The following is a 15,884-nucleotide window of genomic DNA, read 5'->3' on the forward strand; positions in this document are numbered from 1 at the left end:
CCTATCTTTGTATCATCTGCAAACTTAGCCAGAATGCCCTCAGTTCCTTCATCTAGATCATTAATATATAAAGTGAAAAGTTGGATCTAATGCAATGTATTTTTTCCCCTGAATTGAAGTTTAAAAATTGAGGTGAAATCATCTGTGATTAAAAATGTACTTTCTCAGGTCAAAACAAAATTCAGAAAAGCTCAGGCCATAATTGGAAAACAACAGTTTTTTTTTTAAACAAAAAAAGAGAACAGCACATTAAATGCAATTGTGAATTAGCAAGTGGGAAGTTGCATTTCAAAAGTCAAACTATTAGTTTATGGTAAGAAAGGGATAATATGTTGCGTTTAAGTCCAAAGGCAGCATTTAAAAATCAAATTTCACCCGAAGTTTGGATAGATTCTTTGGACAACTCATTTACTGGAGCTGTGGTCAAGAGTTTAAGACTGGATAAAAATATTGAAGATTCAAAAATGCCATCAGGCTAAGTTTTTCAGCACAAGTGCATATAAAAAATTGTGGCACAAGTGTTTGTGCAAAATACACCCCACTTTTTGGTGAGGTTCCAGTCACATGTACAATGCTCCAGTTTTGAGTTTCTGAGAGTTAAGACTAAGAAGTCACTGCAGTGGTAAAAGGACAGTAGTTCTTGATTATTCAGAACAGCAGATGTTGGTGCAGGCTAGGTGCTCCTCAACACTGTCTGGACACAAAAGCTGGATAGAAATAGAAGCTTAATATCACAGCATTTGACTGCAGAGTGAATACTATTCAAAGCAGGGTCATGACACGAGTAACTAGGCTAAGAATGTTAGGTCAAAGATTTAATTATAAAACAATATATTTGAAGGACAGTTGTGATGTTGTGCATCACACCGGTTCTGGCTATTAAACAATAAAACTCTGCTGCTTCGTACACAACCAAGAACCAGCACACTAAGCAAAGATCTCAGCAATGTGTTCTTCTCACTGATTGTCTGTCCCTACCTTTGTGCTTCCCTACCTTGTTTATGTAGGGCCGAACATACAAATTCAGCTTTCAAAGGAAGGCGAAGATCAGAGATGGAGATAGTGCCTCGACACGGCTCAAGCCCATTTGTCAGCCAAGTTGTTTCTCCCAGGGACACAGCACTGCCCTCTCCTTTCAGCTTTTTCAACTCTGTCAGCAAAGCAGTACGCTTCTCAGCTTTAAAAATGAAAAAGGACAAAACATGTTGATAACTACTAATGCAAATTTCTGCTTAACTATGGCATTCTACTAATTCTGTTTGTCATTACAAGTTTAACCATAATGTATTGTGATTCGGTAGTACAGAACTAGAGTATTGCTGAAAAATAGAGACATGTTGTTTAACTTTTTCGGCTTGCACTCATCAGGACAGATCGCAAGATTACCAATAGTAAAAAGAACAAACTATACTGGATGAGAAGACAATGTTCTCATTGGCTGGCAAGCAGACTGATTGGTACAGGCATTGTCATGGGGAATGCAGCAGGGAACAGTTAACTGCCAAGCTATTGTTCGAGTCCAAACCAGGCAGGTCAACTGATTGGGCAATGCCTTGACCAATGAACCGGGGAATGGCTGTAACCCAATCTTTAGTTGAAAAAGGCGCCATGTGTGGACACACTCCTTCTGTATACAAAAGGACAGTGCCCTGTGAGAGAATATATGTGGCTTCTAACATGTGTAAGTGAGCCATGCTGCAAGCCTGGCTGACAATCTTAAACTGGTTTTCAGTGTAATTCTTAGCACAATCAGAGTTGTTTGGCAAGTGTCAAAAATTTGAGCAACAGATGAAGCTAGCCATTTCACACTACTACTATGCAGTAGCAATATGAGTGGTATTTTCTACTAACAGGATGCTGCCATCAAGCCAAAAAGACATTCTGCCTACCACACAATTGTGGTATATTAAGTTCAGTGCCCGTGAGATGCCAAGTATGTAGGTCAACAACTGGCGATTGTATCAAACACACGTACCTTTGTCTCTTCGCAACAGGCAAAATACTGACCGTACTCAGCCAGCCCATGCTTGCAAAACAAAATTTGGTGTCTAACATTAGATGTGCCAACAACTACACTGAAAGCCAATTTAAGATCATTAGTCAGGCTCACAGTATGACTCACTTACACATGCTAGAAGCCACATATTCACACAGAGGGCCCTGTCCTTTGCAGACAGAAGGAGCATGTTCTTGCATTGCACCTTTTTCAACTAAATAAAAGCTCGGGGGACAGCCGTCCTTTGATCCATTCCCCAAGGTAATTCCTTGCCTACAGCCAACCTGCCTGGTTTGAATTTGAATAGCTTGGAAGTTAACTGTTCCTGCTGGATTCTCCATGACAATGCCTCTACCAATCAGCACCCTCTTCTCATGCAGTATAAGTTATTGTTCCCTTTACTATTGATAATCTTGAAATCTGTCCTGGAGTGGAAGACAAAAAGCTTAGACAGCATGCCTTTTTTTTTTAAGCAGTACTCAATATATAGTCATTAACAGCAACTTTCATTTATATAGCATCTTTAACGTGGTAAAATCATGCAGGTGCTTCAAAGGAACATTCTCAAACAAAATTTGAGATGGAGGCACGTTAAGGTGATATTTGGGCAGAAGTGTGATCAAAGAGGGTGGTTTAAAGGAGCCTCTTGGAGGAACAGAGCCAGAGGTTCAGCGAGGGAATTTCAGAGCTCAGGACCTTAGCAATTGTGCCTTCAGCTACCCATTGTGAGGCGATTAAAAAAAAAATTAGGAGATATGCATGGGGCTAGAATTGGAAAAGCACAGATATCAGAGGACCGTAGGACTGAGGGAAGAAAGGCAAGGCCATGCAGGGATTTTAAAACAAGCATGTGAATTTAAAGAAGCATGTTTACTTAGTGCATTAGTTTCCAAATGCATTTCCTAATTGCAGAGCTTAGTTATATACTTGAACAGAGCAGTGCCAGGCATACCGAACAATCAGCTTTCAACCTGGCAAAACTACAACACAGGAACACCGGCATGCCAAACAGCATTCAACAGACAGAGCTAAGCAATCTCACAGCCAATGGATCAGATCTAAACTCAGCAGTCCTGCCACATCCAGTTGTGAATGGTGTTGGAAAATTAAACAACCAACCGGAGGACGCTGCTCCACCAATATCCCCATCCTCAATAATGAGATGATGAGGGAATCCCAGCCCATCAGAGCAAAAGGCAAGGCTGAAGCATTTTCAACTATCTTCAACCAGAAGTGCTGAGTGGATGATCCATCAACCATGAGCAACAAGTAACATGCGTGCCATACAAGTGCCAGCCAATGACCATTTCAACAAGAGAATCTAACCACCTCCCCTTGATAGTGAACGGCATTGTCATCATTGAATCCCCCACTAACATCCTGAGGGTTACCATTGTCCAGGAACAGAACTGGACTAGCCATATAAATACCGTGGCTAAAAGAGTAGTTCAGAGACTTGGAATTCTGCAGCGAGTAACTCACCTCCTGACTCCCAAAGCCTGCTCATCATCTACAAAGCACACATCAGCAGTGTAATAGATTATTCTCCACTTGCCTAGGTGAGTGCAGCTCCACCACCTCCCAAGAAGCTCAACAGCGTCAAGAAAAAAAAGTATTCCACTTGATCAGAACCCCATTCGTTATTTTAAACATTCACTTTGTCCACCACTGACAGTGGCAGCAGTGTGTACTATATAGAAGATGCACTGCAGTAATTCAAAGGCATCTGCCACAGCACCTTCCAAACCTGTGACCTCAACCACCTAGGAGGATAAGGAAATCAGATACATGGGACCACCTGCAAGCTCACCTCCAAGTCAGGATTGTGGGGGGCTTGGAGCTATAAATTGCCATTCTTTCAGTCATTGGATCAAAATCCTGGAACTCCCTTCTTAGCAGCACTGTGAATGTACCTGCACCAACTCAAAAAAATCAGCTCACCACTACCTTATCAAGGGCAATTCAGGATGGGCAACAAATGTTGGCCTTGCCAGTGATGTCCACATCCCATGTAAGAATTAAAAAAATGCTTGATTTTCTGTAATGCTACTCATGTTGGTAGTGGGTACATTGATATAATCAATTCCAAAATATTTGTAACAATATAAAAGTGTGCACCATAATGGGAGTGATTGGCTTGAGTTCAGCTATGATCAGGTAGAAACTTATTACTGCAGGTATTGCATGTCACAAGTGTTTCCACTTTTGGTTTGTTCCACAGTATGGAGCAGTTCCACCTTCCGACATCATCACACCTCTGCGAGTTTTGGCTTCCCGTTATTCCCATGTTACTCACAAGCAATAAGTAGGTGACGTTCTGCTTCTGCTTCCTCTCTTGAGCCTTTACCATGCTCTTCATCTGTACAGCAATTTAGTGCCTGGCTTGCCTGATGCATGATGCTGTTCAACCTGATAATCTCATCATTAAGTACCTGGGAGGAGGGGGAAAAGGAAATAAATTTTGCACCTGCTGCTTCACACAAATGGTTTCTTACCCTTAGTTTTGTTAGCAACTTGTTAAACTTGCACATTAATTGCCCATTAAACTCGCAAAGTTAGTCCTGTAATTAGTAGTGCAAGTACCCTTTTAAGGATATGATAATTGTTAATACAATGTTAAATCAGTCTCCCTGACCTTACAAAAGGAGCAATTTAAACAGTAGTCTCTTTTTTTAGGTAGCAAACTGTTAGAAATTTAAAATATTTAATTTTTCTTTTCCTTTTGGTCTCTTTTCCTCAGTCCAATTTTTGTCTCCCTTTGTACTCAATTTGACTCTAATTCACTTTCTTCTGACTTGAATTCTCTGATGCTTTGTTGCTTCTTTCTCAATCCTTAAATCTCATTGGTTAAGGAGATTCACAGTTGTTCAAGGTTCCAGATGCCCCATTGCCCTTGAAGTTTCAGCAAGTTACAAGTGTGTTGATTGGTGCAGGAAATTCTAACTATTGGCATACCCCACAAGATGCCCTGCTCCAGCAAGACACGGCCCAACTGATTAACATTCAAGTGCCTTATTTAGGGCATTGGTGATTGAGTTTAGTGATGTTTGAAATTTTTTTAAAGTGCTTTCTTTGGGTTTCCAATATTTTTGCTTTAAAAATAAGGAAATATTAAAGGTAAGTAAAACCTGAAAATAGCTGCAAAAATCAAGTCAGCAAGAAAAACATTATGTTTAAAGCACTGTTATAATTTTTCCTACATTCTTCACAACCCCAGGAAAATAAAATTTTAAACAGATTATCCCATACCTTTATTTTCTCTTTGGTGGTCATTTGCTGTGCTGTCAACCAAGAACTTTCTGTTGCTCTTGGAGTTATATCTTTTTTGGTTTCTTCATTTTTCTTGTCTCGCAGCCGAGCACTGCGACGTTGAGTTCTATACAAATCAATACTGGAGAGAGAAACTGACTCAGTTGGAATGTTTCAGTGCTTCAACTTATGCACTGAAAGCACAAATATATTTGTGTATGATAACTTTTTAAAGAATATGTCTATAGCTTTGGTTCAAAGTGGGAAAGGCCCTGGATCACAATGGCATGTACCTAGAATGCGAGAAATCAGAGGAAACAGCAGAGGCTCGGACCAGAATCTTTCAAGCAGACTTGTGCATGAGGTTGTGCCAGAAGATTGGCGGGTTACTGCCAGAAGATTGGAGAGTTACTAAAGTAATACATCTGTTCAAAAAGGGATAAACAAGGTAACTATAGATAAGTCAGCTTATCAGGTAAGCTTCCGGGAGCAACAAGTAAACCAAAGCGATTACCCTATTAAAGACATGGTCAAGGACAACCAGCACAATTAAAAAAAAACAAGTTGTATGAAGTTAATTAAGTAAAAAAGTTTGTCGACAGAGTAAATGCCAGAAGATTTACTCAGTGGATTTTCAAAAGCATATGATAATTTTATCAGGTCTGTCTCCTTGACAGTACTTTAAGTTTATTAAAAGGATTACATTAAAATAGGATGGGTGGTTAGCTGTGAAGCAACTTCAGGAGACTGGTTATGACAGTTGGCAGATAGAGGTTGGATGAAGTTTAATTGTAAAGTTGAGTTTCTTCTCTCCCCCTCCACCAGAAGCACCTGGTTTGAAAATTCAATGTTAAGATTTCAAAAACGAGAAACAAGCACAGCAAATACAATTGAGAACCAAGCCAAATACAGAGGGTTCAGAAAGGATGTGAAAAAGCAAATATGAAAAACAAAGAGGGATTATGAAAAAAGACTGGGATCTAACATAAAAGGAAATCCCAAAGTATTGTATTAGCACACCAATAGTAAAAAAGTGATAAAAGGAGGAATAGGTCAGATTAAGGACCAAAAAAAGGGGATTTACACAGAGGTAAGAGGCATGGCTGAGGTGTTAAATGAATACTTTGCAACTGTCTTTATCAATGAGGCAGGTGCTGCCAGACCATGGTGACAGAGGGGGAAACTCAGTCACTAGAAGGGTTTAAAATTGATGAAGTAGTGGTATTGGATAAGCTGTCAGTATTTAAAGTTGATAAGGCACTGGGACCAGATGAGATGCATCCAAGAACATTGAAGGAAGTGACAGCGGAAATTGCAGAGGCACTGACAATCTTTCAATGTTCCCTGGATTCGGGGGAGGAGCCAGAGGACTGGAGAATTGCAAACATTACGCCCTTGTTCAAAAACGGTTGTAAGGATAAGCCCAGCAATTACAGAACAGTCAGTTTAACTTTGGTGATGGGAAAACTTCTAGAAACAATTATTCGGGATAAAATTAATCACATGGAAAAATATGGATTGATTTGGAAGAGTCAGCATGAATTTGTTAAAGGAAAATCATGTCTAACTAACTTGGAGTTTTTCTGAAGAGGTAACAGAGATAGTTGATGAGGCGCATATGGGCTTCCAAAAGGCATTCAATACAGTGCCACATGACAGACTTGAGGGGAAAGTTATGGGTCATGGAATAAAAGGGACAGTAGCAACGTGGATACAAAATTGAGGGATAGGAAACAGTAATGGTTAATAGGTATTTTTCAGGCTGGAAGAAGGTTTGTTGTGGAGTTCCCCAGGGGTCGGTATTGGTACGCTTGCTTTTCCTGATATACACAAATGATCTAGATTTTGGTGTGCAGGGAGCAATTTCAAAGTTTGCGGATGACAAAACTTGGGAGAATTGTACACTGGGGAGGACGGTGTAGAACTTCAAAAGGACATTGGCACATTGGTGAAGTGGGCAGAAAGGTGGAAGATGAAGTTCAATGCAGAGAAGTGGGAGGTATTACACTTTGGTACAAAGGGCATGGAAAGACAGTATACATTAAAGGATACTATTCTGGGTGTGCAGGAGCAGAGAGACCTGGGTGTGTATGTACATAAGTCATTAAAGGTTGCAGGACAGGTACAGAGTGCTGTTTCTAAAGTAGTGTTCTAGGCATCACTAATAGGGGCATAGAGTACAACAGCAGGGAGGTTATGACGAACTTACATAAGACACTGGTTAGACCTCAGCTGGAGTATTGTGTACAGTTCTGGGCACCACACTATAGGAAGGATGTGAACGCATTGGAGAGAGTGAAGAAGAGGTTTATGAGAATGGTCCCAGGGATGAGACACTTCAGTTATGAGGAAAGATTGGAGAAGTTGGGACTGTTTTCGTTAGAAAGCAGAAGATGGAGAGGAGGCTTGATAGAAGTTTTCAAAATCATGAGGGGTCTGGACATAGTAAATAGGGAGAAATTGTTCCTGCTTGTAATGGATCGAGAACTAGAGGGAGCAGTTTTAAAATGTTTTGCAAAAGCAGCAAATGCAGGGCAAGAAAAAACTTTTTCACACAGTGAGTAGTTAGGGTTTGGAATGCACTGCCTGGAAGTGTGGCGGAGGCAGGTTCAATTGAGGCATTCAAGAGGGCATTAGATGATTATTTAAATAGAAACAATGTGCAGGGTTACAGAGAAAAGTCAGGAGATTAGCACTAAGTTAAAATGCTTAGAGAGCTGGTACAGACACAATGGGCTGAATGGCCTCCTTCAACACCGTAACAATTGAGATTCTATAAAAGTTCTCTATTTTGATATGGTTAATTTTAAAAGGATGAAAGAGAGACCGATGTCAGCAAACTGGTTGAAACTTCAGATAGAACTACAAATTATTAGTAGAATTTGATTTAATTGAGAAAGAACATAGACACCAAAAGTGGCAAGAGCTCTACCAAAAGGTCATTACTGACAAAATAGATGAGGTAACAAAGCTAAAGGAAAAGCATATAAAAGTGCAACGTAAAGTGCAAGTTCAGGCAACTGGGAGAAATATAAAGAATAGCAAAAAGACAAAAAGGGATAGTGTGGGCTACAGAAATGAATGCCAAAAAACTAGATGGTATCAAGATTAACAAGTTTTACAAATAAAATTAGCAACGAAAAGGTAGTCAAGGGTAATACGAACTCTTTAAAAGCAGAGATGGATAATAAAAGCAGAGATGGATAATAAATGAAAGGGAGGAAATATTTGCCATGAATAATCGTGTTACTCTTCACAGTACGGGAAGATAATGCACCCAATATTCCAATGAAATTAACAATGCATTTAAGATTGCAACTCATGAAAGTGAGCACAAGCAAGAAAATTATTAGAATAAAAATAATGGCACTCAAGGTGGACAAATGCCAGGGAACAATGGTTTCCACTCCAGGGCTTTAAAAGAAGTTGGTGAGAAAGTTACAAATGCCATAACCTTCAAAGCCCTCAGTTCAGGAATTGCTCCAACAGAATGGAAATTTTCAAAAACATAACTCCATTATTTAAGGTGATGGAGAAAATACTGGAAAATATAACTGTTAGTCTAACATCTGTTGGGAAGAAGTAATTGGGATTTATAATTGAAGGTCAGTGACTAAGCACTTTGAGATATTTGAGCTAATTTGAGAGCACCAACATGGATTTGTAAAGGGTAGGTCATGCCCAACAAATCCAATTAAATTTTTTGTGGAAGTAACTGAAGTAGTAGACAGGGGAATGTCTATGGATGCAATTTATATGGCCTTTCAGAAGGTATGTTTCGTGTGAAATCTTAAAGCTCATGTAATTAAGGCAAATTATTGACCCGGTTAGGTAGAAGACAGTAGCATGTTCATAATGAATGGAAGTAACTACTGTGCCCCGGTCTCAACTAGTCACTATATTTACTAATGATGAGATAACACAATAGAGAGCCATTTATCCAAGTTTGCCAATGACAAAGATTACTGCATAGCAAGTTGTGTAGGGAGGCGTGACCATAAAATTACAAGGAAATAGTGATAGCTTAAGTGAATGGACAAAAACTGTGGCATGTGTATTTCAACACAAGTATACCTAAAGTCATCCATTTTTGACCCAAAACAGATAGATCTGATTGTTATTTAAATAGTGAAAACCTTAAAACACTGCACATCCAAAGAGGCTTAGGGGTGTATGCAATGACCAAAAATGCAGTTAGGTACAAAAAGTCAAAAAAGGTAAATGGAATTTTAGCCTTCATGACTAAAAGGCTAGAATATAAAAAAAGGAGCAAGTTTTGCTACAGCCATACAAAGTACTTCTTAGATCACATCAGGAATAGTGTACACATGGCTGGACTCTGCACCTTAGAAAAGAATATACTGATCTTGAAAGGATTGCAGTGCAGATTTACCGGAATGTTACCAGCACTGCGATAGTTAAACATATGAAATAGGAGCAGGCAATTTGGATCCTCGAGTCTGCTCCACCTTACCTTTTTAAAAAATTTTTGTTAAAATTCAGACAAAGGGACCTCTGATGAGAATATGTTGCTCTCCTTTAATCTCAACCACCACCCCACCCCCCACTACCATGACTCCATACATTAGATGAGAGGTCACAAACTAGATTTTTATTCCCTGGCTTGCAGATGGTTCAGAGGTGGTTTGATTGAAAATTGATAGGATAAAGAAATTTTTCCCACTGGTGGGGGAGCCTAAGATGTGAAGATATAGCCTTAAAAATAAAAGCCATGCCATCCCAAAGTTAGGAGACCCTTCTTCTCACAAAGGGGAGTAGTACGAAATTCTCCCACGAAAGGTATATGCTAGTTCAGTCCATAATTTGAAGTCTTGAGATATAAAATATTTATTCATCAAGAGTATTCAGTGATATGGAACTAAGGCAGATGGGTGGCATGGAGATATATACCAGCCACGATTGCACTGAATGGCAGAACAAGCTAAAAAAGGGCTGAAGGATCTACTCCTGCTCTTTTGCAAGACCAATGGCTCTGTAAATAGCTAAGTAAGGCCCAAACTTGGTTTTAAAAAAGATCTACTGATCAGTCCATTAAAACTCTGTCAAACAGATATCAGCAAGGTCAAGACATTATTTCCAGAAATCCTCTTAAAAAAAACAGGAAGCATTGCACAAACTGGTTTGGTAAGGATTCAAATTTTTGAAATTGCTGTGCATTAAGGTGCAACTTTATACAATGCTCATGGAGGTAAATTACCTGTAGAATGGTGTACTTTCAACTACTGGCGAAAGATTTCCAACTCGATCTTGGTTGTGCCCAGAAGCATTCAGTTCAAGCGAAGAGTAGGGAGAACAGCAGGATTTGGTTAGGCTGTTGTTTAGTGATGAGAGTACTGCAGTCTACAAAATACAGAGGGGAAAAAAAAAATTTGAGGCATGTTACAATCAAGTATCCCAAGCCACTTACAAACACTAGACCCATAGCCTGTAAAATACATATTAAATAGCAGTTTAAATTCAATGACTATGGAATATAGGGGCTCAACTAACAGGATCAATGGTCAATTAGTGAATACATTTACTATTGCAGCCTGATAGTTCATCAGCAAGTCTAATTTCCACAAATTGTTGCCAAGCTATATTAGATAAGCTCTGCCCTAGTGCCCGCTTTAACAATCTGCTCTCACGGGTGATTGTTCCTTGCTCCCCTCAACCTTTATTCCATCACTAGAAGACACTGTCAACCACTGTGTCTTCACCCACTTTACCCTTGTTTTTAAAAGCTTAAAATACACATTCTATTTTATTTGGTGTTGGCCCTGTTTCATGTGAAGCTCAGTTTTCTTTGAACTAAAAATGCCAGAAATTATGCAATTGCTTAACTTTAGAAGCTCATCCCAAATGTGATAAGATTTTTGATACATTGCTCATTAAGTATAATCATTTTAGGTCACATACACAATAACATGGCTCAGGGCTAGAATATTGAGACTGAGGCGACAGATGTAATGAGTTTTATGGAAACACTGCTCCCACACCTAAGCCCCCCCAAAGGGAGTCGGTGGGAACAAAAATCTGCACTGTTTTTAAGCAATAAAACCCAAATGTTAATATTTGGCTAAAGATGGTTTGTAGAGCACAGGAGGCCATGAGTCAATGGCTGAGGGTCTCCAATTGAGGCACCAGGTGGATGGACAGTTCTTAAAGGCATACTTCAGCCCTCATCTTTCAGTTGTGATTTCATGGAGTCAGGTGCAAACAGACACTGCTAGGGTGATGCATGTGTTAGATAAGAGACATATTGAGTAGAACTATTAACTATCCTACAACTTTGATGGTTGAAAAAAATAACCACCTTTGAAAATTAAGAGTACACTCACTAAAGGAGCTGCACCATCCAACTTGATAGACTTGGCAAGCGGAGACAACATCGAGATACTGGGCAACATCAGCTCATCATCTTTTTGATCTTCTGCCTCTACTTCAGACTTTATATCACGCTTTTCTTCAGCTCTGGATTTTTTCAATTCCGCCTGCTCTTCAGCTCTCGATTTTTTCGGCTCTGCCTCAGCTTCAGGCTTCACCTCATCACTTTGTTCTTCAGCATTGGAATTGCTCAACTCTGCCTGCTCATCAGCTTTTGAATTTTTCGGCTCTGCCTCAGCTTCAGGCTTCACCTCATTACTTTGTTCTTCAGCATTGGATTTTTTCAATTCTGTCATCATTTGCTCTTTAGCCTGAGGTTCCATTTCTTCATCCATGCTGTCTGAGTCAAGTACACCTTCAAACAGCTTATCAATTATTTCAGGGTTGTTCAGGTCTTCCTGAGAGCTTGACTCTAGTTTTGAAATAGAAAGCAACAATGAAACAAGACCCCATTTATGCAAACATGTACAACAGGAGTAGACTTCAAAAATGTCATAGATAAGACTAGCTGTTTCTTTTCACTTTATTGCAAAATTAGAAAGCTATTTTAAGATAAGTAAAACTTAGATCACTTTTCTTTTACAGCAGAAAAATTAGTTAAATGAAGACATGTGCAATGATGGCAGCTTCTAGCCCAGTCTTTTTCAAATCAGCAAATTAACAGCAGTCTATTTGACTATAGGAGATTAATCAAGCCAGATTTAAGCAGAGCATATGTACATTCATGAGGCCTCTGGGTAGAATTCAGAATCTGAAAACTTGCCTTCTGACCATTCAAAGGATAATAAGCCTAATTGCAGTGCCAGTCAGCACAGCATCAATCTGGGCTCTTCGTGTTCAATAAGGTTCCGTGACACATTACCCTAACAGATGGTTCATTAGGTGAAAGAGCTCACCTTTATGAAATACTCAACATATTAAAGTTACAAGCCAGTGCTTAAATATCTCCCCTATTTAAAAACATTTTTGAAAAAAGAGCATGGGCATTCCAGAGTGGTGCAATAATGTTCTAGAAGGAACAATGGTGGGAATTTGCCAGTATAAATTATGGGCCACTTGTTTCCTAAAGCTTCAATTAACACCTTTTACTGGACTCAAACTACTTAATCTATAATGTATTTCTGTAGTAGGATTATACTCAATGAACAGACAGACTGCACATGCTGCACTACATGCTAAAAAAGGACTACACTTTGTTTGCTTCATAAAATCAAATTTGTTCATTTCCACTCTCACCCCTTACACCAGTCAATGCTGCTCCACCATAAGCCAGAAGAGAGGAATCATTCTGCTTTCTCTTCCCACTACAAGGTGACACCTGAGGGGCAGTCCATGAGAACTCATTACAGCTCCCATTTGCAAAGTATACAAAAAGAGGGACAAGTTTTCTTCCCATTCCCGAATACAAATCAGCATTTAAAGCTATAGAAATAAATTTGTATCTTGATAATCAAGGGGCCACGACAAAATTTTCATACCCATCTCAGAGATGCACTTCTCATTCTCATCGCTTTCAGTTTCTACATACTCTGGCGATGGAATGGTTTGTGGTTCTAATGCAAAAGTAACCTTCCTGAGGGGAGTAGACCAATCCATAGGCGATTCTCCCTTGCAATCACCTAATTTGGGATGAACATATTTCATAAGGGTTACACATCACTGAATACATGTAAACCTGTCAGCACCTTCCATCATAGTATGGTGCAGGAAATGTAAAATTGCAAAAATATATTAAAATATATTAAATTATTGAAACCAACAAGTCATCCGTCACATATCTCTACTTTGACAGATGTGCATCCAAACAGTTCAGTGATAGACCAAAACTGCAAACATTTCTATACTGGAACTTGAAGTGAAGTAAGGAGGAAGAATGAAGATTTGAATGCCCAGCTTCATTCCTATAGAAATTCAAAAATGGTAGAAGAAACTGAACCTTGTGCATGGAAACACTGCAACCAGAACACTTGGGTCCTTTATCTTTAATCACCTTCCCAACACCAATACAAACGTCAGGACATTTTTGAAATGAGGCTCTTTTGAGATGAGGCTCAAAAAAGTGAATGAGAGGTTTACTTAAGTGAAATTTCAGTTTGTAGCTTGATTGTAGCAGTACATGCTAGTAGGATGCAGAGGCCTCAAATGGTAGAAACCAATCTCATGCAAGAAAGAGCAGAAGGAAGCAGCAAGAATGGATCGAACAATTGGTAAAGGAGCTTGCTAGCTGACGATTAAGTGATAACAAATGTAGTGTTCATACCTTCACCTTCAGTAATCCGGAGAATGTCTTCATACTTTTCACTGTGCTCAAAATTTGAAGTAGCATCACTGCCGTGAATAGTGTTCTCTTGAGATTCTGTGCTCCCCTTTAACCCTTTCTGGTTTGGAGAGAGAGAGAGATATGTAAAGAAAAGAACTTGCATTTTGTATCCTCAGGACAGAGATTTACAACCAATGAAGTACTAAAGCATAGCAAGTTGTAACATAGGGAAATGCTGCAGCCAATTTGTCCACAACAAGGAATCAAAAAATAGAGGTAAGTAACCAGTATTCTACTTTAGCAACCATTGTTGAAATATAAATATTGGGCAGGCAACCAGGGGAGCTCCTCTGCTCTTACATCCACCTGAAGGAGCAGAGGGGCCCCCAAGTTAATATATCACACAAAAGCCACATTTAGTCATTTTTTTTTAAAGCAGGGTGAATGTGTAATACATAGTGACAAGTAATGCTATATTAACAGCGTCAGATTGCTAAATAAATTCACAACCATCAGATAATCTAGGTCCAAGTATTACCTGTGCGAAAGCTAGGCTCGACTTTTAATTGACTAAACAAGACAAAGTGATTGCTGAAAGTAGATTCTCACTACCATCTCCTTCCCAAGTGTATTTTTTGCTGTGCATATTTATATTTTGTTCATTGCCTACTCCCTTCATGCCATGATTTTATGCTTGCAAGATTAATTGTCTGTGAAATAAATGGCCACAGGGAATGCTGCAACCAGTGCTAAAATAAAAAAGTGTTACAATGAACAAAATGCATCAATATAAAAAGGGGTGGATGGGGGAGAGCGAAAGAAAGAAAAAAAATCGGTGCTCAATTTTTAAGAATTTCTTTCAAAGCAGAGCACCACAAAAAAAAATCATTTCAACTGCAAAACAAACTTGCATCTATAAAGCAACTTTCATATCCTCAGGGTGGTGCAAAGTACTTACAGCCAATTACTTCAAGTCACCTATTACGTAGGATGTCACTGGAAAGGCGAAGGTGAATTAAACATCACATAAGAGTGTAGCAGTATATAAATGGGGAGAAGCAAGAATTCAGCAGAGGGGAGAGAAAAAAAAAAACTTTGCATCTCGAGTATTGAAATCAAGGCTGGAGAGCAAAAAAGTGAGAGAAAGAACAGGTTGGAGCTATACGGGAAGCCAGAGAAAAATTGGCATGGGGAGAAAGTGTGCACTGGCAAGCCACAGGGCAGTATCTTCCATAAGGCTGGAAACAATTGTTCAGCAGTTCTACAGTTCTCATTTATTTACATAAGCTGTTAGATCAGTAAGTTTAACCAAAGAATGTTGGTCTGTTAGAAGATAAGGTGGGCTTTAATTACTTTAAATTTAAGATTGTGGTTAAGCCAAATATACAATTCCACTTGTTTGGACAGAAATAAATGGATTCACACCACCAGATTAAACAGTTAAAGATATAAATTTGTAATGTACTGTTGAATTTTCAAGTGGGCCCTGCACTTCAATGTATCTAGAAAGTTGAGGTTCAAATGGGAGAAAGCCCAAAGTTTATGAATGCATTCTTGTCCAAATGGAGGTCAATAGGGCTATGCACTTTGCCAAAGATACCCACTGTGCTTAAAGAGGCCCAACTGACAATACTGCTCAGCAAAGAAAAACTCGAATTTCAATGTTGCTTCCTACATCAGAGGGCAGTTTCACAACCACAAACGGATTAATAAAAAGTATACGGTTTATTTGTAAATTCACAACTCAGCATCGCTTCTCCTGTTTTGTATTAGATATGGGGAGTTTATGTAAATTGTTCAGTACTTTCACATATACATCAATAAATGGAAAGAAATAAAATTGTCACGTGTAGGACAAATCTTTATAAATACTCAATTAGCACACCAGGCATACCTAAAAACGAGGTGTCAACCTGGTGAAGCTACAACACAAGTCTACTTGAATGCCAAACAGCATAAGCATGCAACAGAGCGAAAAGATCCCACAACCAA

At 39.1% G+C, this 15,884-nt stretch overlaps 1 protein-coding gene across 2 annotated transcripts in view; it reads right to left on the minus strand.

Moving 5' to 3' along the window:
* The window catches only part of LOC144681885 (anillin-like), a 71,591-nt gene that overhangs the window by 18,176 nt on the left and 37,531 nt on the right, over positions 1-15,884 (minus strand). Inside the window, exons 8-14 of one of the 2 annotated variants that reach the window (XM_078543988.1) lie at positions 13,893-14,010; positions 13,111-13,251; positions 11,587-12,044; positions 10,464-10,606; positions 5,246-5,387; positions 4,293-4,428; positions 995-1,177 (exon numbers count right to left, since the gene is read on the minus strand). In XM_078543988.1, the coding sequence (XP_078400114.1) occupies positions 995-1,177; positions 4,293-4,428; positions 5,246-5,387; positions 10,464-10,606; positions 11,587-12,044; positions 13,111-13,251; positions 13,893-14,010 (1,321 nt within the window). The remainder of the gene's footprint in view (positions 1-994; positions 1,178-4,292; positions 4,429-5,245; positions 5,388-10,463; positions 10,607-11,586; positions 12,045-13,110; positions 13,252-13,892; positions 14,011-15,884) is intronic. The other variant, XM_078543990.1, reaches the window with a different exon arrangement.

The sequence above is a fragment of the Cetorhinus maximus genome, chromosome 6, assembly GCF_964194155.1.
Source record: "Cetorhinus maximus chromosome 6, sCetMax3.hap1.1, whole genome shotgun sequence".
NCBI lineage: Eukaryota > Metazoa > Chordata > Chondrichthyes > Lamniformes > Cetorhinidae > Cetorhinus > Cetorhinus maximus.